Below are 23,732 nucleotides of genomic sequence, written 5' to 3' on the forward strand. Positions count from 1 at the left end.
AAAAGGAAAGGACTGGGAATGTACCTCAGGAGCAGAGAGAACCTAGCATACGCAGGTCCTACTACCACAGAAAATATTTTTTTTAAATGAGGTAATGGGGAAGGAAAGGTTGTCAGGTTGAGTTACAAGTGGGCATGAAACATAAGTGGGAGCACTCTTTTGCTCTTTGAGGGACCAAATTTTCAATGTGGTGCATTTTTTCTTCTTCAGAAGCAGCCTGGCAATAAGGGAGGGGTAATAACTCCAGTTCCTCCAAAAGGAAGACTCTCTGTGGCTTGTACACCCATCAGCCAGCGGCGCTCGAAAGGCCAATCACATGGCCCTGCAAGTCGGAGCACTATGTGTCTGAAGGGGTCAGTTAAGCACTCTGCTCTGTCAGCAACTAAAATGAGTGTCAGGTAAAGAGGTTGTTCCAAAATGTAATTGGGGATAAGATTTCATTTGGACTTTATCCAATATGTCCTAATATTGATTAAAAGAAAGGAGAAAGAGGACCAGGGACAGAGAAAGATTAGCTGTTTTTATAAGTTCTAATCTTTGTCTTACAATTGGGTTCAGTTTTGACAAGTAAAGATAAAGCCAGGCACGGGGGCACACGCATGTAATCCCAGTGGCTTGGGAAGCTGAGGCAGAAGGATCACAAGTTCAAAGTCAGTCTCAGCAACTTAGCAAAATCCTATCTCTAAATTGAAAAGAAAGTTAAAAAGGGCTGGGGATGTGGCACTCCTGGGTTCTATCCCTCCTACCAAAAAAAAAAGTAAAGATAAAATATGAGGTATATGAGAATCTTTATTTTATTAGCTTGATATATGCCATCAAAGATGTCTAGAGATGCATGTATGATTACATGATCTGTGTAACTCTACATCATGTACAACCAGATGAATGAGAAGTTATACTTCATGTATGTATGAAGTGTCAAAATGCATTCTACTGTCATGAATAACTAATTAGAACAATTTTTAAAACTATATTAAAAAAAAAGATGTCTAGAGAGAAATTTTTCTTTTGACTTAAATGTGAAAGTGAAAGTAGGAGCACCAGTTGTGCAATCTGTTAGCACACAGTACTAATATCTAATAGAGCTGTTGCATGTGATTCTTTCCCAACATGCATGATTATCTAACACAGTTTTGGGTTTGTTTTGCCCTTCTAGAGATAGAACGTAGGGCCCATGCATGATATATACATATGTTATTATTGGATTTTCAGTGAATCTAAGACACCATTAATTGAAGATACACCATTATTTTATAAACCATGAAGAAAAATCACTGCCAGTTAACTATTGACATGTTAACAATTATAAAGCACATCCCAATTTCAGAGATGTTAAAATGTAGGAAAAAATCTATATCAGAGAATCACTGAAATGCACTTATGGCAATTTGCCATGAGTATAGAATGAATTTATTTATGTACAATTCCAGTGACATTTTTATAGGAAGCTGTTATCTCTCCTCTGGCAGAGCAATCATCTGTCTGACATGTTGTCTTTAGGGACAGGATGAGAAAGGAAGCCTCTCAGATTGCCTCATATTTTGTCTAAAAGAAATTCATTCTTACAAGAGTATAATGAGGCCCTTTAGCTGCCTGGCAATAGAAAAGTGGTTTTATTTATAAGCCTGACATAAGTTACACTTGCCACAAGCATTCAGGTCTTGCACTCCACTGTTTAGGTTTTCAGCTGCTACTAAAGATAATGAGCATAAGCATTCAGTGACCAAGACTCCAGCTAGAAAGTCTCCACATGTGACAACATCTGGGAAAACCTCAGAAGGTCATGCTGTGCTTGGGACACCCAACTTAAAGTCCAACAGAGGGAATTCTGCTGCAGGTAAAAATCAAAAACAAAAGCAAACTTCTTTAATGGTTCATCCTTAAGCCATTAACTCCCTAAAATTAAGTCTCAAAATAAAAAATAAAAGGGCTGGGGATGTGGCTTAGTGGTTAAGCACCCCTGGGTTCAATTTCTGGTATTAAAAAAAAAAAAAAAAAAAGATTCAACCATGTTTCCCTGAAACAGGGAAAACAATTTCAGTGGTTTGGCTCTATGACAGTTTATGTATTTTATTGCTCAAAGACATGGTTATTTCCAGCTTTAGTTATTATGTATAGCACAGCTAAGAAAACTCTTGAGCAGGTTTCCTATACATGTTCCAGTGTTTCTTCTAGACTGGGAACAGGACTGCTGAATTCCAGAATATACATACTTTTTCTGTTCTCGCTGAATTGTACCCATCCATGCTCCCACAAGCAGTATATGACAACTTCCATTGTCCCACTTATTGCTTGTGCTGGATATTTACACAATGGGATAGCTTAAACACAGGGGTTTTGATCTTTTTTATTTTAAGTAGGTGTTCCTAGATCCTATTGCTCCTTCACAATTACAGGCAAGTGGTAACATTTGGCAATGACCTGGATACAACTAAGTGGTTTCCCCTGTGAGGGGAAGCAATTATAAAATGTGCCAGATGTTTGGTGCCTAACTGTAACAAACAGGCTTACTAAATCACATCACTCTGATATATTTTTAACTTTATGGTACCAAAATTCACATTCTTGAGTGATAACAGGCCTTATTAATAACCAGAATCATGCCACATGTTGTGGCACACACCTGTCATCCTAGCAACTCAGAAGGCTGAAGCAGGAGGATCGCAAGTTCAAGACCAGCCTCAGCAACTTAGTGAGACTCTGTCTCAAAATAAAATATAAAAAGAACTGTGAATGTAGATCAGTGGTACAGCACCCCTGGGTTTGATCCCCAGAAACACACACACACACAAACAGCTATGAATTTTTCATCCATATGGGATTTTATATATTAAATTTCTTTATATCTGAGTTAATGATACTACTCGTGTTAATAATATGTAATCTTTACAAAGAATATCTACTATCAGGAAAATAGACTGAAAAATACACCCCAGTTATTTCTCTTTTTTTTTTTTTTTTTTTTTTTTGTGGTGCTGGGGATTGAACCCAGGGCCTTGTGCATTTGAGGCAGGCACTCTACCAACTGAGCTATATCCCCAGCCCGCCCCCAGTTATTTCTTGTTTGAGGAACTGGAGATTGAACCCAGGGGCACTTAACCACTGAGCCACATCCCAACCCTTTTTCATTTTTTATTTTGAGGCAGAATCTTACTAAGTTGCAGTCCTCTTGCCTCAGCTCCCAAGTTGCTAGGATTATAGGCATGTGCCACCATGCCTGGCTAACCCAGCTATTTCTTGAAATGGGATTCTAGATTCCTAGCTGATCCCTCAAAATGTCATAATATTCAGAATATTTGGAGAGCTACTAACAGGAAACAAATCTTAGTGGTTAGATTTCCTCCATTATTTTATCCCCTTTCTCCTTTTTGACCCTTTATGTATTTCACATAGTTCATGTAGATAGTCTTAGCTTGTTCAGACTACTATAACAAGCCACCAAAGACTGACTGGCTTATAAACAAAAAAAATTATTTCTCATAATTCTAGAGATTAGACCAGGGTGCCTACAGGGTCAAGTTCTGGCGAAAGCCCCCCTTTCAGGTAGCATACTGACTTCTCATTGTATTCCCAGGTGGTAGAAAGATAGGAGCTTTGTGAAGTCTCTTTATATGGCATTAATCCCATTCATGACCTAGTTATCTCCCAAAGGCCATACATCCTAATACCAATCATGCAGGCTGGGAATGATAGAGCATTTGCCTAGCATAAGCAGGGTTCTGAGTTAAAGCCCTAGCTCCATGAGAGAAAAAGGTAATAATGCTGGCAATTTAGGATTTCAGTATATGAACTGGGGGGTAGGGAGAAACAAACATTCAACCCATTAACATACATTATATTTATAAGACTAAGAAGTGATAATTTGGGGCTAGGGTTGTAGCTCAGTGGTAAAGGGCTTGCCCAGCATGTGTGAGGCACTGGGTTTGATCCTTAGCACCACATAAAAATAATTAAATAAGACAAAGATATAGTGTCCATCTACAACTAAAAAAACAAAACAAAACAAAACTTTTTTAAAGTGATAATTTGATGACAACTATAACAGGTCTTTTTCTTTTTTTCTAATTATCCTTTTGGTGTTTTTTGATGGTTTTTAGTTATTACACCATTCAAGTTGACAACTGTGGCAGTGCAGACTCCAGTCTCCAGTAAGAAGCCAGTATTTGATCTCAAAGCAAGTTTGTCTCGTCCACTCAACTATGAGCCACACAAAGGAATGTGGGGGTATTTTGGGGCACAGGGGCTGTAAAAGACTTAAGACTAAACAATTCTGGCAGGCATGCTATTACATATTTGTAATTCTAGCTCCTCGGGAGGCTGAGGTAGGAGGATCAAAAGTTTGAGACCGGCCTCAAGCAATTTACTGAGACCCTGTCTCAAAATAAAAAAGGGCTAGGGATGTAGCTCAGCAATAAAGCACCCCTGTACTGCAATCCCAAGTACTGCAAAAATAATCAATTTACATCTTAGTTTCTTTTTTTTTTTTTTTTTTTCAATTGTACATATTTCTTTGCAGTGAGAGCACTTTAAATCTACTTCAAGAATATAATACACCAAGCCCAAAAAACCAAAGGCCGAATGTTTTCTCTGATAAGTGAACGATGATATATATAACTAGGGGAGGGGTGGTGGGAGGTGGGGGGAGGGAAGAATGAAGGAACTTTGGATGGTGTAGAGGAAAAGGGGGTGGGGGTCAGAAAGACAGTAGAATGAAACAGACAGTATTACCCTATGTATATGTATGATTACATGAATGGTATGAATTTACATTGTGTACAACCATAGAAATGAAAAGTTGTACCCCATTTATGTACAATGAATCAAAATGCAGTCTGTAAAAATTTTTAAAAATTTAATTTAAAAAAAAAAAAATATATATATATATATATATAATAATACAGCTGGGTGCAGTAGGGCACTCCTAGAATCCCAGCAGCTCAGGAGGTTGAGGCTTGAGGCAGGAGGATCACAAGTTCAAAGCCAACCTTAGCAATTTAGCAAAGCACTAAGCAACTCAGTGAAACCCTGTCTCTAAATAAAATACAAAAAAGGGGTAGGGATGTGGCTTAGTGGTTAACTGCCCCTGGGTTCAATCACGGGTACCAAAAAAAAAAAAAAAAAAAAAAAATTTTTGACCATAGTCATCAAGTTGTGTAACAGGTGTCTTTGAATTATTCCTCCTAACTGAAATTTTGTGTCCTTTACCCAACATCTCCCCAAACCCCCTTTAACCACCACTCTATTCTCTGCTTCTATGAGTTCAGTTGTTTTAGATTCCACACTTAAGTGAGAACATGCAGTATTTATCTTTGTTATCTGACACATTTCACTTAGCATGGCATAATGTTCTCCAGTTCCACTCACGTTGTTGCAAATAAGATTTTCTTCTTTGTTAGAGCTGAATAGTATTTCATTATGTATATATACTTTTTGTTTTTTTTGTTTTTTTTGTTTTTTTTGGTAACAGGGATTGAACCCAAGGGCACTTAATCACTGAGACATATCCCCAGCCCTTTTTATTTTTATTTTGAGACAGGTTCCCATCAGGTTGCTTACAACCTAAGTTGCTGAGACTGGCTTTGAACCTACAATCCTCCTATCTCAGCTTCCCAATCCACTGGGATTATGGGCATGTGCCACCACACCTGGCTACACTACATTTTCCTTATCCATTCATCTATTGATGGACACGTAGATTGATTCTATAACTTGGCTATTGTGAACAGTGCTCTGGTGAACATGGAAATGTAGATATCTCTAAATAGAACGATTTCAAATCTTTTGGGTACCTAGAAATGGGAGTTGCTGAATCTGGTCTCAGTTCTATTGCCAACAAAATATTCCCATTCTATTCTGAATATATTTTAATAAGTAATGATTATGACAAACTACATAGATTAAAATGAATTAATATTAAACATAATACCTATGCAATCTTGGGATAAGATACTTACCCACTAAAAGAAATGGTTTCTTTTAATGTGCTAGATAATTAGATTTGGCATTAAGGGAATTTTTTTGTACTAAGAATTTTTTCAGTCTGAGCATGTAGCTCAATGGTACAGTGCTTGTCTAGCATGCAGGAAAACTCTGACCTTCATCCTCAGCACAGAAAAAATAAAATTGTGACTTTCTAAGGACTATAAAAATATGATACTTTTTTTTTTTTTTTAGTTGTAGATGGACATTCCACCATTATTTTATTTGTTATGTGGTGCTAAGCATTGAACATGTGCTAGACAAGTGCTGTACTACTGAGCTACAACCCCGGCCCCTCACATTTGTGTTTTGTTGTTGTTTGAGTCTTGGGTCTTATTGTGTTACTCAGGCTGGTCTTGAGATCATGGTCTAAAAGCTATCCTCCTGCCTCAGATTCCCAAGTAACTGGAAACTATAGGCATGTGACACTGTGCCCAGCACATATTTTTATTTTTAGAGGGAAAACATGATTTGTATCTGTGGAGTGTGAAATTAGAATAAGTAACTAACTACACTGCCCCAGAACATACTGGCAAATGTCTATAAAGCAAAGTATAAATACTGATAGGAAACACCTAATTACAAATGAAGACAATAAAGTTGGGAATATAAATAAAAGAATCTCAAAACTGTTTTTGTCCTTAACTAGGAAAGCTAAAACCATGGGGGAACTCTAAAGAAAACAATTCTCTGAATGAACATGTCAATAGAGTTACCTTCCACAAGAAAACCTATAAACAACCTTGTCTCCAGACCAGGTGAGTACATAATTATCATGATTATCCACTTTCATAATTTTTCTAATTACAAAAAGAACATTGTGTGTGTGTGTGTGTGTGTGTACACACAGCTGTGCATGGTGGTGCTTGCCTATAATCCCAGCTACATAGAAGGCTGAGACAGGAGAATTGCCAAGTTTGAGTCTGACCTGGACAAATTAGCAAGACCCTGTCTCAAAACATTAAAAAAGGACTAGGGATTTAACTCAGTGATGGAGCATTTACCTAGCATGTACAAAGCCCTAAATTCAACTCCCAGTGCTGCAAAAACAAAAGAACAAACAAAAACAGTATACAAAACTCCTCTGAGGGATACTATCAGTAAAAGTTTAAGAAGGTTAGAAGTGGAATGGTTAGTTTAAGAAGATTAGAAGTGGAATGTCTTAGTCTATTTTGTGTTGGTGTAACAATACTCCTGAGACCAGATACTTTATAAAGAAATAGGTTTATTTTGGCTCACAGTTTTGGAAGTTCACTATTGGGTGCTGGCAAAGGTCTCATACTGTGTCAGCAGGGTAGAAGCATGAGTAGAGTTGGATGAGTCCAGATCTCTTGCCTGGAACCTTCCTGATATATTACTCTTGACTATATCCAGCTTCCACCAAGGCTTTTATAACTGTATTTGTTGAGTATTAGAGAGTAGGAAGCAGCAGGTGAAGAATTCAAATACATGGGTGGTCTCGCCTTATAAAAGCCCACTACTTCAAGGCCTAACCCATCCCACTCCCAGGAGATGTGCATTAATCCCTTCGAAAGGTGTACCCCCAAGACCTACTTCTTTTTTTTTTTTTTTTTCTTTTTTTCAAGACCTACTTCTTAAAGTCATGTCACCTCCTAATACCATTATACTGGGGACAAAAATTCCAGCAGATGATCCTTTGTGGAAGACACTATCCATACCTTAGCATGCAATCTAAAGTACCTGGGCTGGTGTCCAGCATAGCAGATTTCAAATCCAAAGATTTGGGATGAGACCCAAATATCTGCATTGTTTTCAAGGCTCTACAAGTGATTCAGAAGAGGCAGATTCAAAGAACTACTCTTGTATAACCTATCTTCCCAAGCAATGCATATGACTATCCCTGTAGACACCAATGCTTATGCACCCAGGGCACCTGCATACGCAGGTAGGTGTAAATTTCTCACTCCCAAGGATCCCAGGTTTATGAGATGTGAAGGTCTTCCTCAGAGGAAAAACCCAGTATATAGTCAGTGGCTTCCTTGAGAATGAAAACAGTTTAAAGCTGGAGCTAATGCTGGGATGCAGCTGGATGAGTCCAGATCCCTTGCCTGGAACCTTCCCGATACATTACTCTTGACTATATACAGCTTCCACCAAGGCTTTTACTAACTGTATTTGTTATTAAGATAGTTAACGTAATCCCTGGGCTTTTTTCTTTCTCTTTACCTTATCCTCTTCAGAAAAAAAAATTTTTAAAAACAACAAAAATTAGTAGCTTAAGTCAATAAGCCCTGCTTCAAGTTCTAGCACTTTCACAGGACACTTGTGACCCTGACATCTAGTCTAGGAGTCAAAATTTCTCATTTCAAACCAGTAAAGATATAGGAGTTGAATTCAGTCACCAATGCACTTTCTAATTCTAGTTCTATGCATATTAAAATGCTGAGTTAACATTAAAAGCAAAATACCAATTTTAACCCTTTAGAACAATAATTAACATGTTAGAACTAGTAAGTAGAGAAATACCCTGTAGGAATCTGTTTTGCATAAATATGTTAGATATCATTTACATTTGGTATTAGTCCAACAATAGTTGCTCTGAAGTGTCTCTTGTGCGGCTTCACTAGAACCTAACGTGTGATCTGTCCTTCATAGGGAAGAGCAACGGAAGAAACATGAGCAAGAACGAAAGGAGAAGAAAGCAAAAGTTTTAGAAGCTCGAAGGGGCTTGGTTATGGTTAAAGGTGAATAATTTGTTAATGTCCTATAAATTTTCCTTTATTCTGAACTTGTTTTCTGAAATTATGTAAATATTTTTATACTGTCTTTCCCACTTTAGTTAGATCTTTCTCTGTTAACTTTTATTCGTAATCTGTGTAGCATCTTATGTGCTGTGAATGACATTATCATCTTTGGAATGGTTTTTACCTAAGTCCTTGTACAGCCCAGTTTTCTCATGAGACCCACCTTAGAGCTTAACCTAGATCTATAATCAAGGTCCTTCTGTTTCTAATATTAACAGTCCTGCAGTCCTCAATGCAATAGCATTTACTGGATGACAGCTAGTTATACCACAAGCTTTAGTAGAATCTGAACAATAAAAAGTTAAGAATAGGGAAAGCTTGGACCAAAAGGCCACCTCTTTTCCTCTAATGTAAAATTCTGTATCTTATTCTAGCATTGCTTATTTAAAAATAAAAGCTATTGATTTGAGACAGATGGGGGTATAGCTCAGTACTACAGTACTTGTCTAGCATGTACCAGGCCCCAGCACCTAAAAAAATAAAATAATATTACTGCTTTTAGGATTAAAATTCTGTCACTATCAGATTTGTATCTTAAAAACTTTATGGAAAAGACCAGAGTTGCTTGGCATTATATTCTTGTTATTTGTACTAATTATATAGAGCTTTCAAGTTGTATACTGTTCAAGAATTTCATAAATAAAAAGTTTTTTTCATTGTGATGGATTCTTTGTAATTCATCCACAATTTGGATGATCAGCTAAGATCATAAGAGCTTATATTATCCTTCATACATCCTTTCCTGACTATCCACTTCTATCCCAAGAAGAAATAGCATATTCTTCCTTTGTATTTATTTACACAGCACCTCTCAGGTTTTATTATACTTATTAGTTTGCATATATGTTCAGAATATGGCACATGCCTGAACACTTGAAAAAAATCAGATTTTCCATCAAGACTCTAAAGATCAAGAAACTCCTGGAACAAATATACTTCTTCTGAGAATGCAAAATGGTACAAGCCCTTTGGAAAAATTTTGCTTGTTCTTTAAAAAGTTTTATGTCTATCTATCATGTGATTCAGCCATGGCACTTCTTGTTACTCAAGAAAAACTAAAATCATATGTTCCTTTATTATGAGTAAAAGATGCTTTTTTTTTTCCCCCTGTGGTGCTGGGGATCGAACCCAGGGCCATGTTCTTGCAAGGCAAGCACTCTGCCAACTGAGCTATCTCCCCATCCCCAATTATGAGTAAAAGAAACCAGACCAAAAAATAAGTATGTTCTATACAATCCCATTTCTAGAAAATTTTAGGAATTCCAACTACAGTGGTAGAAAGCATGATGGCCTAGAGATGAGTCAGGGGGGATTACAGTCATTATACTGATTGTGATGATGATTTCATGGGTATATGCATTCCAAATTATTAAGTATGTACAATTTAATCAACTATCCCTCAGTAAAGATAGTTAAATAAAGCTGGGCATGGTGGCACAACTTGGGAGTTTGAGAGGAGGATTGCGAATTCAAAGTTGGCCTCAGCAACTTGCCTCAAAAAGGGCTGGGGGGGCTGGGGTTGTGGCTCAGTGGTAGAGCGCTCACCTTGCATGTGGGAGGCACTGGGTTCGATCCTCAGTACCACATAAAAATAAATAAATAAAATAAAAGGTATTGTGCCCATCTACAACTAAAAATATTAAAAAAAAAAAAAAAAAAAAAAAAAGGGCTGGGGATGTGGCTAAGTGGTTAAGTGCTCCTGGGTTCAATTCCTGGTACCAAAAAATAAAATAAAGAAAAGCTGTTAACTTTGTATGTTTCATTTATTTATAATTTTGGTTCTCTTTCGGTACTCGGGCTATATAACTGTGTCCTACCTTCTCTCAAAATACTGACAAACATTGATCAAAGTGTGTTAATTAGAGCCTTATTTTTAGCATATCCAATCTCTGTAATACTTAACTTGGCAAGCTTTAGAGACAGAAGTCTAGTATCTTTAGTTTTTCCAGTGATTCTATCAGCAGTCACCATAAAGGAAGAGCTAGCAAGGTTCATGTATCTTGGGAAGACAAGCTCATGTAGGAAATGTTCCTAATAGGAACCATTCTGATAAAAATATTATGTGGAGTACCCTTACATCAGTACTTGTATTCTGTGAGCCAAAGAACAGCTAGAACTTGGTTTCATATTGTGTTCCTCTTAGGAATAGCATTTAGCCCTGTCTAAAGGATTATATACCACCATTCATTGAATACCATTAACAAATGTTTTATTTTGTGCTGGGGATGTAGCTCTGTGGTAGAGTACTTGCCTAGAATGTGTGAAGTGCCCAGATCTCCAGCATCACTACTATCCTTAATTTAGTCATGCAAAACTGCCATATGTTCTTTTTTTCTTTATTTAATATTTTTTTAATTGTCAATGGACTTTTTTTTTTTTTTTTTTTTTTCCCGTGGTGTTGGGGATTGAACCCAGGGCCTTGTGCATGCTAGGCAAGCACTCTATCAACTGAGTTATAATCCCCAGCCTGATCCTTTTTTTAAAAAATTTATATACAGTACTGAGACTGGAACCTAGTCCCTTGCACATGCTAGGCAAGCACTCTTATCACTGAGCTACCACACCAGCCCCCACACCACATGTTCTTATCTATTTAAAAAGTCTTGGGTTAAGATCTGGAGAATTTTCATAAGCAAATTCTTCTGTGTGGGCTGGATCAGTAAACACTCCAATAAAATCTATTTCCAGGAAGAATGGACCATCCACTTTATCAGCCAAGGTGAATCCTATAGTGGAGATCTAAACTTAAAATAAGAGAAATTGATTAAAATCTCATATGCTGACATATTCATGTTATTCCTGGAGTTTTTTAATCCATGAGCTAATTACTATAACTGGGTCTTTATATCATCATTAGCCCTTAGCAAATATACAATAGTTCTCATATGCTGTGGCAAATTAGAAGAGAAAATACAAGACTGCATTTCTGTCCACACTTCTCCTCCTCCTGGTAGATGGTTCTACATAAGACTAAGAGCAACATGGATGCCCAATGGAAATTCCTTGAAATTCTCCTGAACTTGTATTTAAAAGTTAAGATAAAATATACACATACTAAAAAAAAATTAAAAAAAAAATATATATCATACTAACATTCCTCCAAATAGGGAGTGAGCTCACAGGATAGGTCTGAGTAAGTATCCATCTGGGCATAACAGGTGCCCTTGAGTAGGAATTTTCATCTTTCACCTGCCAACCTTCCAAAATGGACTGAACTCATTGTCACAGGAGTTCTATTTCATTAAACATATTCTGAGTGAAAAGTATAGGAAAATGTTACCTTGTCAAGCAAAAGCTGATATTGGGCATCCCGGATTCTTCCTTGATTAGAGAAGAAAAATTTGGAAAAAGGGATCTGAAAGAAGAAACCACATATTTCATAAACGGAACATAAATAATCATTTGAACCCATAAAAGGGACTAGTGAAACAGATTAGCAGCATGAGATTCAATGGTAGGGAGATTCTCCATTCCTGGCTTTGAAGAGTTGGGAGTAGTTCCCATTTGACAGCAAGAAAAAACTTCATTTCTTACAATCATAAAGAACTGAAGTTGGCTAGGAACCAGAATGATCTAAGAAGTGCAGTCTGCCCAGAAACTACAGAAAGGAACTCAGCCTTGTTCACATCTTCATTTCAGCTTTATAAGAACTAAGCAGGACCAGATGTGGTGGCACAGGCCTGTAATCTCAGCAACTCGCAAGGTTGAGGCAGAGTAGCTGGGATTAAAGGCACGTGCTACCATGCTCAGCTTGTTGGTCTTTTGGGTTTTTTGTTTGTTTTTAGACTGGGGATTGAGCCTAGATGTAGCTTTAACACTGAGCTACATCCCCTGTCCTTTTTATTTTTTGAGACAGGGTGTAACTAAGTTACAAAGGATCCTACTAAATTGCTGAGGCTGGCTTTAAACTTGTGATCCTCCTACCTCAGGCTCCAGAACTGCTAGCATTACATGCATGTGCTGCTACCACACTGACCAGCTTGTTCTTATATATTTAAAGAAATGACTAGAAGGATATACCACAAACCATTCTTATTTCTGGGAAGGAGCCATGGGAGTTTGAGGCAAAGGGACTTTTTTTTTTTTTTAAGTGAACTAGTTCCTTATATCACAGACAAAAAGCTAATCTGAATGTTTAAAGAATTCCTAGAAATTGGGGGCTGGGGAGATAGCTCAGTCGGTAGAGTGCTTGCCTTGTAAGCACAAGGCCCTGGGTTCGATCCCCAGCACCCCAAAAAAACAAAAACAAAAAAAGAATTCCTAGAAATTAAAAAGAAAAAAGACCACCCAGAAGAAAAGATATGAACATGCCAGGCAAGGTGGCATCTGCTTGTAATTTCAAGCAGTTTGGGATGCTGAGGTAGGGAGATCACAAGTTTGAGGCCAGCCTCAGCAACTTAGCAAGACCCTGTGTCAAAATAAAAATAAAAAGGGCTGGGATGTAGCTCTGTGGTAAAGCAACCCTGGGTTCAATACAGTACAAAAAAAAAAAAAAAAAATCTGCTACCATTTATATTAATGAAATAAAGAGTGATTTATGTAAGTCTATCTCCTCTTCCTTCTACCCACTTCATCCAAACTTCCCAGGAAGGATTAGCTACAATATAACCACAATCTCAAAAGACATAATTTTCATAAACAGTAAAGATTTATGCTGTTACCTTGACTTCCTGCCAGTAGGGCCCCCCACGGGTGAACATGAAGTAACTGTACATCTGATTCTTCCTTTGGATAAAGTCTGTGTCCTCTTTGATATTCACCATCCAAGGTCGGCCATCCCCACGGACACGGAGATACAGAGTGTTGAACTGGGACCAGTCATGAGATTTTTTCTTCTCAAATGCACCCTAAAAGTACAGAAGATAGGTTAACTTGACCTCATTCTCCACTATTAGCAAACTGAACCATCACCAAGTCAGTAACACCAAAAGGATTCACTAACCATTTTTTAATCTTTTTAGACTCCACCACAAAGAGACAGATTAACCTGACGATTATTATTTTAGCACAAAATATTGACATAGTTGTATGTTTCTAACATAATGATGTTCAAGACATGATTGGCCTATAATTGTTTCTGTGGGACAGGCATTTACTTTGTGTTTGCTGAATGGAAATGAATATACATTTTTTCCCTGGTCCCATGGAGCAATGGCTTGAGTGACATATTTTATGAAACTGCCTTGCCCTATGTCAGAAAACTATGGAAAAAGGCTCAAGCTTTAAAGGTGATACTTAATAATAAAAAATAATCACCAGCCACTGAATACTTACATTAAACACTTACGTGCATATGCTCATTTAAATCTTCACAAGAGCCCTGAGATAGGTATTACGGCCTTCCCAATATCATAGATAAATTGAGCACTAAGCTAATAAGCAGTATATCCAGCACATACTTCCAAACCTGCATGCTTAACAACCATCTATACTATCTTCAAAAGTGGAATTCAGGGGGCGGGGGTTGTGGCTTAGTAGTAGAGTACCTGCCTAGCATGTGTGAGGCACTGGGTTTGATTCTCAGCACCACATACAAAAAAAAAAAAAAAAAAATCAATAAAATAAAAGTCCATCAACATCTAAAAAGAAAAAGTATTTAGTATTAATTTCCAAATGCTTTACTTAGAGCAATCTCAAGGATATTCTGATTTTAAAAACATCAATGCTCAGATATGAATTAATACTTACTAGCTATGTACCTTTTGACAAGTTACTAAATCTCCCTGAGCTTCAGTTTCCTCTTCCACAAAACTGGGGTGATCTTATATCACAGGATTGTTGTGAGGAATAATGGGATAATGAGCATAAAGTGCTTAACACAAAGACTCACAAATAGGCAAGGACTGTCAAGATACATTAATAAATGTTATCAACTATTTTCCTTACTTCAATCTGTCCATGGAATTATTTCCTGCTCTGGAATGACAAAAAATATTCTCTGGATTTTCAAGGACAGAAACAAATAAACATTCATCTGTTGCATTTGAAAGAACAAGAGTTCTTTTTCATTACTATATGGAGAGAAGGAACATAACACTACCACTGATATTTGTCTATTTTCTTAAAACACAATATCCAAACAAATATCCAGGGGCTATGGCTAGGCTCAGGTATAGGAGCCTGTCCAGTGCAGTCCTGAAACAAACAAATTAATCACGTTTCACAAAAAAGCCAGGTGTAGTGGCTCAACCCTTGAGTCCACAAGTTAAAGACCAGTTTGAGCAATAATGAGACGCATTCTCACCCCTCAAAAAAAAATTCTGAAACTGCTTTACATGTATACTGGGGGGTTGAATCAATAGCTAATAAAGGTTGAACAGTATACACGAGTTAGTGTATGTATGTATATACAGTCATTTGTTGCTTAACAACAGGAACATTTTGAGAAATGTGATACATTCATTGTACAAACATCACAGAGTATGCTTACACAAATACTGATGACAGGCCAGGCAGTGGCACACGCCTATAATCCCAGCGACTCTGGAGGCTGAGGCAGGAGGATCATGAGTTCAAAGCCAGCCTTAGCAACTTAGTGATGCCCTAAGCAACACAGTGAGACCCTTTCTCTAAATAAAACATAAAAAAGGGCTGGAACTGGGACAATCCCAAGTACAGAGGGGAAAAAAAAAAAAAAAGAGTATACATATACCTGTAATGAAGTCATTTATTATCATTATTAAGTATTAAGAATTGCACAGCTGGGGAGATAGCTCAGTCGGTAGAGTGCTTACCTTGTAAGCACAAGGCCCTGGGTTTGGAAAAAAAAAAAAAAAGAATTGCACAGAATGTTAAGAACTAAACTTTTATTGAGTTGGCAGCACAAAAGGTTTGTTCACATTAGCACCACCACAAATGTGAGTAAATCAGTACACTACAGTGTATTAACAGGTGATTGGAATATTTTAGCTCCATTTTAAGTTTATTGGAATACCACTGTATATATAGTTCATTATTAACTAAAACATAATTTCAGCACTGAAAGAGTCTAGAAGTAGAGACAAACCAGTAGCCATGAACACACTCAGCACACAAATCTTGGCACACAACACCATTGTTCCAAATTGTGATAAGGGCTCTTTAAGCAATGATTAATTCTCAGATTGGGACAGAAAAAATAATAGGTAAGCTTAGAGCATTTTGTAGCCCCAAAGAGTCCTCAAAAAATAAAAGGAGGGCTGGGGTTGTGGCTCAGTGGTAGAGCACTTGCCTGGCATATGTGAGGCACTGGGTTCAATTCTCAGCACCACATATAAATAAAATAAAGGTTCATAAACAACTAAAAAAATAAAAAGATAAAAGGATAAGAGCATATCAAGCCAGGCATGGAGTACAGACCTGTAATCTCAGGGGATTGGGAGGCTGAGGCAGGAGGTTCTCAAGTTCAAAGCCAGCCTCAGCAACTTAGCAAGGCACTAAGCAACTCAGTGGGGTTCAATTCCTGATACCAAAAACAAGCATATCAAAGAGACAGGAGTCAACCTGAAAGAGCATTCCCAAAGCTGGGACTATTTGAGCAACAGAGTAATAGCATAGCATTAGATTTCAACCCAAAATGTGGTTCCCTGCTAAATGACTGAAGGAATAAAGTGAGAGGAGGAAAAGAATCAAATTTTCCTTACTGAAGAATTCCAAATAATTTCTGAAGACACTACCCTCTCCAAGAGGTTAATCCCTCCTACCACCCCCACAGGTATGGAATGCACTTAGCAAAAGAAAAAGAAGCAACATTACAGGAGAGTACCTGCAAACACTACAGGGGGTGCAAACAGGGAGGGGTTTACTGAGGTTGGAACCTGGGTAATTTACCACAGCTACATCCTCAGCCCTTTTTATTTTTTTTTAATTTACTTTAATGTTTTGTTGTTGTTGATGACCTTTATTTTATTTATTTATATGTGGTACTGAAAATCGACCCAGTGACTCACACATGCTAGGCACATGCTATACCATTGAGCCCTGTTTTTTTTTCCATTTTGAGACAGGGTCTCATTAAGTTGCTTAGAGCCTTAAAAAATTGCTGAGGCTGGCCTTGAACTTTTTTGGGGGGTTGGGGTACTGGGGATTGAACCCAGGGCCTCTTACCTCACTGAACCACATCCTCAGCTCTTTTTTGTATTTTATTTAGAGATAGGGTCTTACTGAGTTGCTTAGGATCTCACTAAACTGCTGAGCCTGGCCTTGAACTTTTGATCCTATTGTCTCAACCTCCTGAACCACTGTGATTACAGGCATGTGCCACCACACCCAGCTAACTCTGTTGTATTCTTTTTTTCTTTTTAATATTGTTTTTTTAGTTGTCAATGGATCTTTTTAAATTTTTATTTATTTATATGTGATGCTGAGTATTGAACCCAGGGCCTCATGCATGCCAGGCAAGTGCTTTACCACTGAGCCACAACTCCAGCACAACTCTGTGGTATTCCTTTTTTTTTTTTTATTTTTTATTTATTTATTTATTTATTTTTTTTGGTGCTGGGGATAGAACCCAGGGCCTTGTGCTTACAAGGCAGGCACTCTACCGAATGAGCTATCTCCCCAGCCCCTATGTAGTATTCTTAAAAACCCAGAAACCCAGTCTAACCAGGAGGAAAATCATCAGAAAATACTAAATTGAGGGTAACTCCACAAAAACATCTGACCAGTTACAAGTAGTATTTTCCTCATGAAAAATAGTACCTCTGTAGTCTCAGCTACTCAGGAAGCTGTAATGGGAATCACTTGAGCCTAGGAGCTCAGTCAGCCTGGGTAATATAGTGAAACCTCATCTCAAAATAAATCCCAAAGGGCTGGAGGTGTAACTCAGCGGTACAGCACCTGCCTAGATGCCTAGAATCAATGCACAAGGCCCTGGTTCAATCCCCAGCACCACAGGAAAAAAAAGAAAAGAGAGAGAGAATACATGAAAACTCAATTCATATAATGTACTATCCTGGTACAGATAAAGGATACTATTGGAAAAGGCAGTGAAATCCAAATAAATTCTGGAAGTTAGTTGGTAAATAACAATGTTAGTTTCTTATTCATGACAAATGTAGTATAGTAAGATGATAATAGGAGAAGTTGGATAAGGAGTAGATGGCAACTCTGTGTACTATCTGCAACTGCAGTTTTTCTATAAGCCTACTATTTTAAAATAAAAAGTCTACTAAAACTGGGCACAGTGGTGCACACCTGTAATCCCAGTGACTCAGGAGACTGATGCAAGAGGATCACAAGTTCGAGGCTAGCCTCAAAAATTCAGTGATACCCAAGCAACTTAGTGAGACCCTGTCCCAAAATAAAATATAAAAAGGGCTGGGGATGTGGCTCAGTGGTAAAGCACCTCTGAGTTCAATTCTTAGTACCAAAAAAAAAGAAGAAAATGACTGGGGTTGTGGCTCAGTGGTGGAGTACTTGCCTAGCACATGTGAGGCACTGAGTTCAATCCTCAGCACCACATAAAAATAAATAAAGTTATAAAAAAAAATGTTAAAAAAAATACTAAAAAAAAAAAAAAAAAAGGATGAGAGGCCTGGGGTTGTAGCTCAGTGGTAGAGCACTTGCCTCGCACGCATGAGACACTGGGTTCGATCCCCAGCACCACATAAATAAATAAAATAAAGATATTGTGTTCATCTACAACTAAAAATTTTAAAAATTTTTAAAAAAAGAATGGGGGGAGAGGAAGGGGGGAAGTGTAGGGGAGTGACACTGGTCAAATTATGTTGTTATATTGTGTGCATGTATGAATACTTATCAACAAATAACCATCATTATGTACAACTATAATGCACCAATTAAAAAAAACAAAAGGTCAGGCACGATGGTACACACTTGTAATTCTAGCAACTCAGGAGGCTGAGCTAGGAGGATTTCAAGTTTGAGGTCTGCCTCAGCAGGAAGACCTGGACTGGAGACATAGCTCAGTGACAGAGCACTTACCTAGCATGCATGAAGCCCTGGGTTCAATCCCCAGCACCACAAAAACAAAACAAACTTGGCAAGACCCTGTCTCAAAATTAAAAAAAAAAAAAAAAAAAAAGGGGGGGCTGAGCACGTAGCTCAATGGTAGAGTGCCCCTTGGTTCAATCCTCATACTGCAAAAAAAGAAAAAAAAAAAAAAAAAAAAAAAGCCATAGGCTGAACTTATGTCCATTCTAAGCAACCTGGCCACTAGAGAAGCTATGATCCAAGTCAGAGGAGACAGAAACCTCCCCAGATATCTCTCAAACATCTAATATCTCAGTATTCCTCAAACATAGCAATTTTCTTCCCTGGCCCAAAACAATGCCAAGAAATAAGAAACTATTCCTCAGGAGTACTTCCTCCTTGTGCCAAGTACTTATTTATCTCCATATATAGATGAGATGCCCATATATAACATGTCAGATATGTTCATTTACAGAAAAAAAAGATGTCTGTTACAGGCCATGCTACAATAAAGTTCACCCCAGCTCACTAGAAAACTCTGGCTTCCAAGTCTCACCTACCCTTGGAATCCTGGAGATCATTGCACAGTACCCACTTTGGCTACTTTCTCCATCCTGAGGTGGCTCAGAGCTCAGAGTTCCATAGAGCAGTGCACTTTGGTTATTCTTGCCCATTTTCAAGAACACTTCACTTCTGCCTCCAATCATCTTATCAGAAGTAACTATCCACTTATCCAAATCTTCTTTTCCACGGAACTTCCAGACAACCTTGGCTTGTTCTAGCAAGACCTCATGCAATGGACGGCCTTCTGGCCCCACCCAATGATTCACAATTTCATCCTTCAAATGCCTAAAATGATCCTTTAATTCATCTTTAATTGCTTTATCAAAATTCATTTCAGGCTTCTCTTCAGGAGAAGTTATATCCAAAGCAACTTCTTTCTGGTGATGTCCTTGCAAACGCTCTTCAGTCTTCCTCTGCTGGGAGGCTCTACCAGAAGCTGCCATTGGTTTCTGAAGACTATTGGAACAATATTTTGCAAAGTAAGTACCCAGAAATGGATGCAAGGCAGCACTTGGGTTCAGGTATTTTCTGAGAGTGTACGTGCCATTCTGCAATTTGTGAACCAAAGCCATGGTAAGAAAAAGTCAAAATGTAAATTTCTCCCTAGGCTATAAGAGAAAGAAGCTCCAGCAAATAGCCCAATTCCACCTATAATACAAGAAACAATGAAGAGTTATCAGCGTAGCAAATGAATGCATCACAAGTTCAAATGCAACAGAGATTATTATAAAATGCATAAGCTTATTTTCTAATTCTATAAACATTTACTCAGTGCCTATTATGGCACAACACTGTTAAACATTCCAAAAAATACCAAGCAGACTAAAAATATAGGTCCCAACTTCATGGAGTTAATGATTACCACAAAAATAATTCAAGTATATAACAAAAGCTACCTCAAAAGATAGTGTCAACTTTAAGGCAAATTTTTACAGACTCCAAAAAGTAAAATATTCAAGTAATTAACTCTAGGACTTGAGCCAATTGACTTTAGAAGTGAGCACCTGATCTACAAAAAGAAAGCCTATAGTGAGCATTATATGTGGAAACAGAAAACATCTACTTGACACCTGGCTCTGCCTACTTATTAGGGTGCAAATATTTGATGAATATTTGAATTTCAATTTCATAGAATTAAAACTAATACGATCTTTTGAGGCCTCTCTTTCCTTAGGAGTAAGGTTCCTATCTACTTTGCGAAGTTCTTCTGAGGTGAAAAACACTGTTATGTGTGCATTGCAGAAAAATACCAAGATAAAAAAAAATTGAAGCTGATGATCACCACCAAATGATAGTTTTAAGAAGTTCTCTGATTCAGTAAGTCTGATACCATCCCACAAACTCTTAGTCCAAGATCCACATCGGTAACCAGGCAAGTCTATTAGTCACTATTTGAGCTCCTTAAAGATAAAACCAAAACAACAGTAGCCATAATACTATCACATTTAAATGCCACTCAATATTTTCAATATAGGCATGTATTATCCTATTTAATCCACATAAGAAGCCTATAAGACAAGTCAGTTAGATAGTCCCTTTCTTTAGGGAAGAGACACAAAGTGAAATAACTTACCTAAAGTCATAATACTTAACAGAATTGAAGTTGGAACTAGAACCCTGGCTTTTAAATCCATGCACAAGGGCTGGGGTTGTGGCTCAGTGGTAGAGAGCTTGCCTGGCATGTGTGAGGCACTGGGTTCGATTCTCAGCACCACGTGTAAATAAATAAATAAAGGCCTATTGACATCTAAAAATTTTTTAAATAAATAAATAAAATAAAAATCAATAAATCCATGTACAAGACTCTGGGTTTGATCCTCAGCACAGAAAAAGTTAAAAAAGAAAAATCAAACATTCTACTTTTCAGGTTAATGAGTGACTACTATATCTTGACCAATCATGGCATTAGTCTCACTTCTAGTTTTCTCTCCCAATTATAAAATTATCTCCACCTCCTGACAGTACCCTCCCTAATATTAAGATTAAATCCAGAAAATCCCTTCTGACACCCTGTTACTGAGGTGCCCCATGTTTCCCCAGGGTGCGTATTCCCCCCTCTCACAAGAGGTAATAAACTCAACTACAGGCATGTTCCGGGTGGTCACTGATTGGAGGGTACTGACACTACTCTTTCTTCATATTCTCACAAGAACCCATGCATACCTCTCATAGATTTCACATAGCATTAGAATCTTGTTTTTGTTTAACAAGCCTGAGCTGCTTAACTTTAGAGACTCTGGCTGGAACACAACCAATGTTCAGTAATGTTTGTGGAATAAATGAAAACCATACACAAAATTTTTTCACATAAATTAAAAGCATAAGAAAACCAGTCAAAATAAAAACAATTGATCTGAGGTCCTGAAATAATGGGTAATAAAATTCCTTCACTGGTTGTATATACATTTTACCTTATTCAGAAATTTATAAAAACAAATGATAAGCCTATAAAATGGAATTTTGTACAATCAGAAAAATTATTCTTTTAAACTGGGTGTGGTGGCACAGGCCTGTAATTCCAGGGACTCAGGAAACTGAGGCAAGAGGATCATAAGCCTGAGGTCAGCCTGGGAAACTCAGACCCTGTCTCGAAATAAAAAAATAAGAGCTTGGTGTGGTGGTGCATGCCTGTAATACCAGGGGCTCAGGAGGCCGAGGTACGAGAATCCCGAGTTGAAAGCCAGCATCAGCAACTTAGTGAGCCCCTAAGCAACTCAGGAAGACCCTGTCTCTAAATAAAATATAAAAAATAAAAATAAAAAGGGCTGAAGATGGAGCTTAGTGGTACAGTGCCCCTGGGTTCAATCTCCAGTACAATAATTATTATAAACCCCATGCTTAGGCTACAATACTGTTGCAAATTAAAAGGAACCAAAATTTCATATATGCTAATATTACATATATAAAAACGCACAGACAAGAAATATTTGGGAAGAAGACAAAACAGTGTGTAGGATGATGGAATTATCAGTAACATTATTTACCCTGTTTTCCAAACCCTCAGTAGTTACTTCTCCAATAATAGTATAAATTGAGTTACAAATGTTTTGTGAGGATCTTGTCAGCATGGGAAATTGAATCCAGTGGCGCTCTACCACTGAGATACATCCCCAGTCCTTCGTATTTTCTGATATACAGGCTCGCTAAAGTGCTGGTCTCGAACTTGCAATCCTCCTGCATCAGCCTCCCCAGTAGCTGGGATTACACGCTTAGCTCTTGTTTTTAAGGAGTCTTGCTTATGTCGCGCAGACTGGTTTCAAACTACTGGGCGCAAGTGATCCTTTCACTCCAGTCTCCCAAGTAGCAGCAATTACAGGCGAATGCCACCGTGGCCGGCAATGCTTCATGTTTTCATATATAAAGTCAAACCTAGGTGAGGTTAATGGTGAGTTCTGACAACGGAATCCACACTGCTATACGTTAATGTCAGTAAAGACTCTAAACTCAGAGCTCACTAACTTCCAGACACTGTCCTGTTCTTTCATTCACTCTTCACAACTCTGGGAGGTACTACTGTTATTCCAATTATAGAGACGAGGAAACTGAGGTTCCAAGACTAAATTACCCGCGGTCACACTAACTTTGAAGCCTAGGCGTTTAGCTCCCGACCCGGGCCGGATGTAGCCCAGCTACCGAAAGATGCAAGCTTGCAATATTGCAACAGCCTCCCTCAACCCTCACCTGCAAGGGGTGCGTCGCAGTCCTACACTTCGGACGTTCCAACTACTGTTCAGGGACCGCTCACCTTCCAGTAAACTAAGCAAGGTTTCCGCCCGGGTCCTCCACTTTTTCCTGCCGGGTTCTCCACTATTCCTGTGTAGGTCCATCTACTTTTTCCTTCCGGAGTTAAACGAGGTGTTTAAGCACTAGAGTTCCAGCCAGGCTTTCGAAGATTTGGAACCTGACGGCCTCGCTTTCAATCTTCCTGATCTTTTCTGCCCTTTGTGAGAAAGGGAATAACTTAGAGAAGTTTTTTGCCTTCCCTTCCTGCCTCCTGCCCTCAGACTGCCAACTCCCTCTGTATCTTTCAAATAGGAGCCAATTATTGTTCATGCCCGTTCACTCCTCGGGTGCCTAGGTTCCCTAGTGCCTCATCTTCCCTCGGTCTCCTGAGAACTGCCTGTGACCTCAGAAAGGTATTTCTGTTGAATCTGCCCCTTAGAGACCACCCCTCACCTGCACAGCAACCTTTCGCCAATCTCCCACTCAGTGGGGTCGCCACTCAGCTGAACTTCCATACTTTCATTTATATATAATGATATATATATATATACATATATATAGTCTTTCATATATATATATATATATATATATATATATATATATATATATATATATATATAAAACACCAGGGATTGAACCCAGGGATGCTTAACCACTGAGCTACATCCCCAAAGTTGATGAGGCTGACTTTGAACTTGCGATCCTCCTGTCTCAGATCGCTCCCAAATCGCTGAGATTACAGGCTTGTGTCACCATGCCTGGCCTATATCTTCTTTTCCAGCTTCAAAT

General features: G+C 38.2%; 2 protein-coding genes and 1 long non-coding RNA gene across 11 annotated transcripts in view; 1 reads left to right on the forward strand and 2 right to left on the reverse strand.

Annotated features, from left to right (window-relative positions):
- The window catches only part of NUSAP1 (nucleolar and spindle associated protein 1), a 30,036-nt gene extending 19,791 nt beyond the window's left edge, over positions 1 to 10,245 (forward strand). For 5 of the 6 annotated variants that reach the window (XM_079128786.1, XM_079128783.1, XM_079128787.1 and 2 more), the window contains 5 exons: positions 211 to 398; positions 1,680 to 1,837; positions 4,098 to 4,212; positions 6,627 to 6,737; positions 8,596 to 10,245. In XM_079128786.1, the coding sequence (XP_078984912.1) occupies positions 211 to 398; positions 1,680 to 1,837; positions 4,098 to 4,212; positions 6,627 to 6,737; positions 8,596 to 8,692 (669 nt within the window). In that variant the 3' untranslated portion in view covers positions 8,693 to 10,245. The remainder of the gene's footprint in view (positions 1 to 210; positions 399 to 1,679; positions 1,838 to 4,097; positions 4,213 to 6,626; positions 6,738 to 8,595) is intronic. The other variant, XM_079128785.1, reaches the window with a different exon arrangement.
- Positions 7,185 to 8,596, reverse strand: LOC306654846. Its single transcript, XR_013762076.1, has 2 exons — positions 7,568 to 8,596; positions 7,185 to 7,529 (listed from the first exon to the last, which is right to left on the reverse strand). It is a non-coding gene; the product is annotated as an uncharacterized lncRNA (long non-coding RNA).
- Positions 10,246 to 11,001: 756 nt separating the features above from the next.
- Positions 11,002 to 23,026, reverse strand: NDUFAF1 (NADH:ubiquinone oxidoreductase complex assembly factor 1). Of its 4 annotated transcripts, none has more exons than XM_079128791.1 (5): positions 22,966 to 23,026; positions 19,217 to 19,868; positions 13,406 to 13,591; positions 12,025 to 12,099; positions 11,002 to 11,483 (listed from the first exon to the last, which is right to left on the reverse strand). In XM_079128791.1, exons 2-5 carry the CDS (start codon positions 19,790 to 19,792, stop codon positions 11,334 to 11,336), a joined length of 987 nt encoding a protein of 328 aa, XP_078984917.1. In that variant the 5' UTR covers positions 19,793 to 19,868; positions 22,966 to 23,026; the 3' UTR covers positions 11,002 to 11,333. The 4 variants fall into 4 exon arrangements, with proteins under 4 accessions (XP_078984917.1, XP_078984916.1, XP_078984915.1 ...); XM_079128790.1 differs by having other exon boundaries at positions 22,906 to 23,013; XM_079128789.1 differs by having other exon boundaries at positions 22,902 to 22,998.
- Positions 23,027 to 23,732: the final 706 nt, after the last annotated feature.

This window comes from Sciurus vulgaris (assembly GCF_902686455.1).
Source record: "Sciurus vulgaris genome assembly, chromosome: 2".
Lineage (NCBI taxonomy): Eukaryota > Metazoa > Chordata > Mammalia > Rodentia > Sciuridae > Sciurus > Sciurus vulgaris.

Bases quoted from the DNA above. Each gene is read 5' to 3' on its own strand.
- NDUFAF1 (XM_079128791.1), bottom strand. From the start codon at position 19,792: ATGGCTTTGGTTCACAAATTGCAGAATGGCACGTACACTCTCAGAAAA. The intron at 12,100-13,405 runs GTAACAGCATAA...TTCTTCTTTCAG, and splicing joins CCTACTGGCAGGAAGTCAAG to ATCCCTTTTTCCAAATTTTT. The intron at 11,484-12,024 runs GTAACATTTTCC...TTTTAAGTTTAG, and splicing joins ATCAGCTTTTGCTTGACAAG to ATCTCCACTATAGGATTCAC.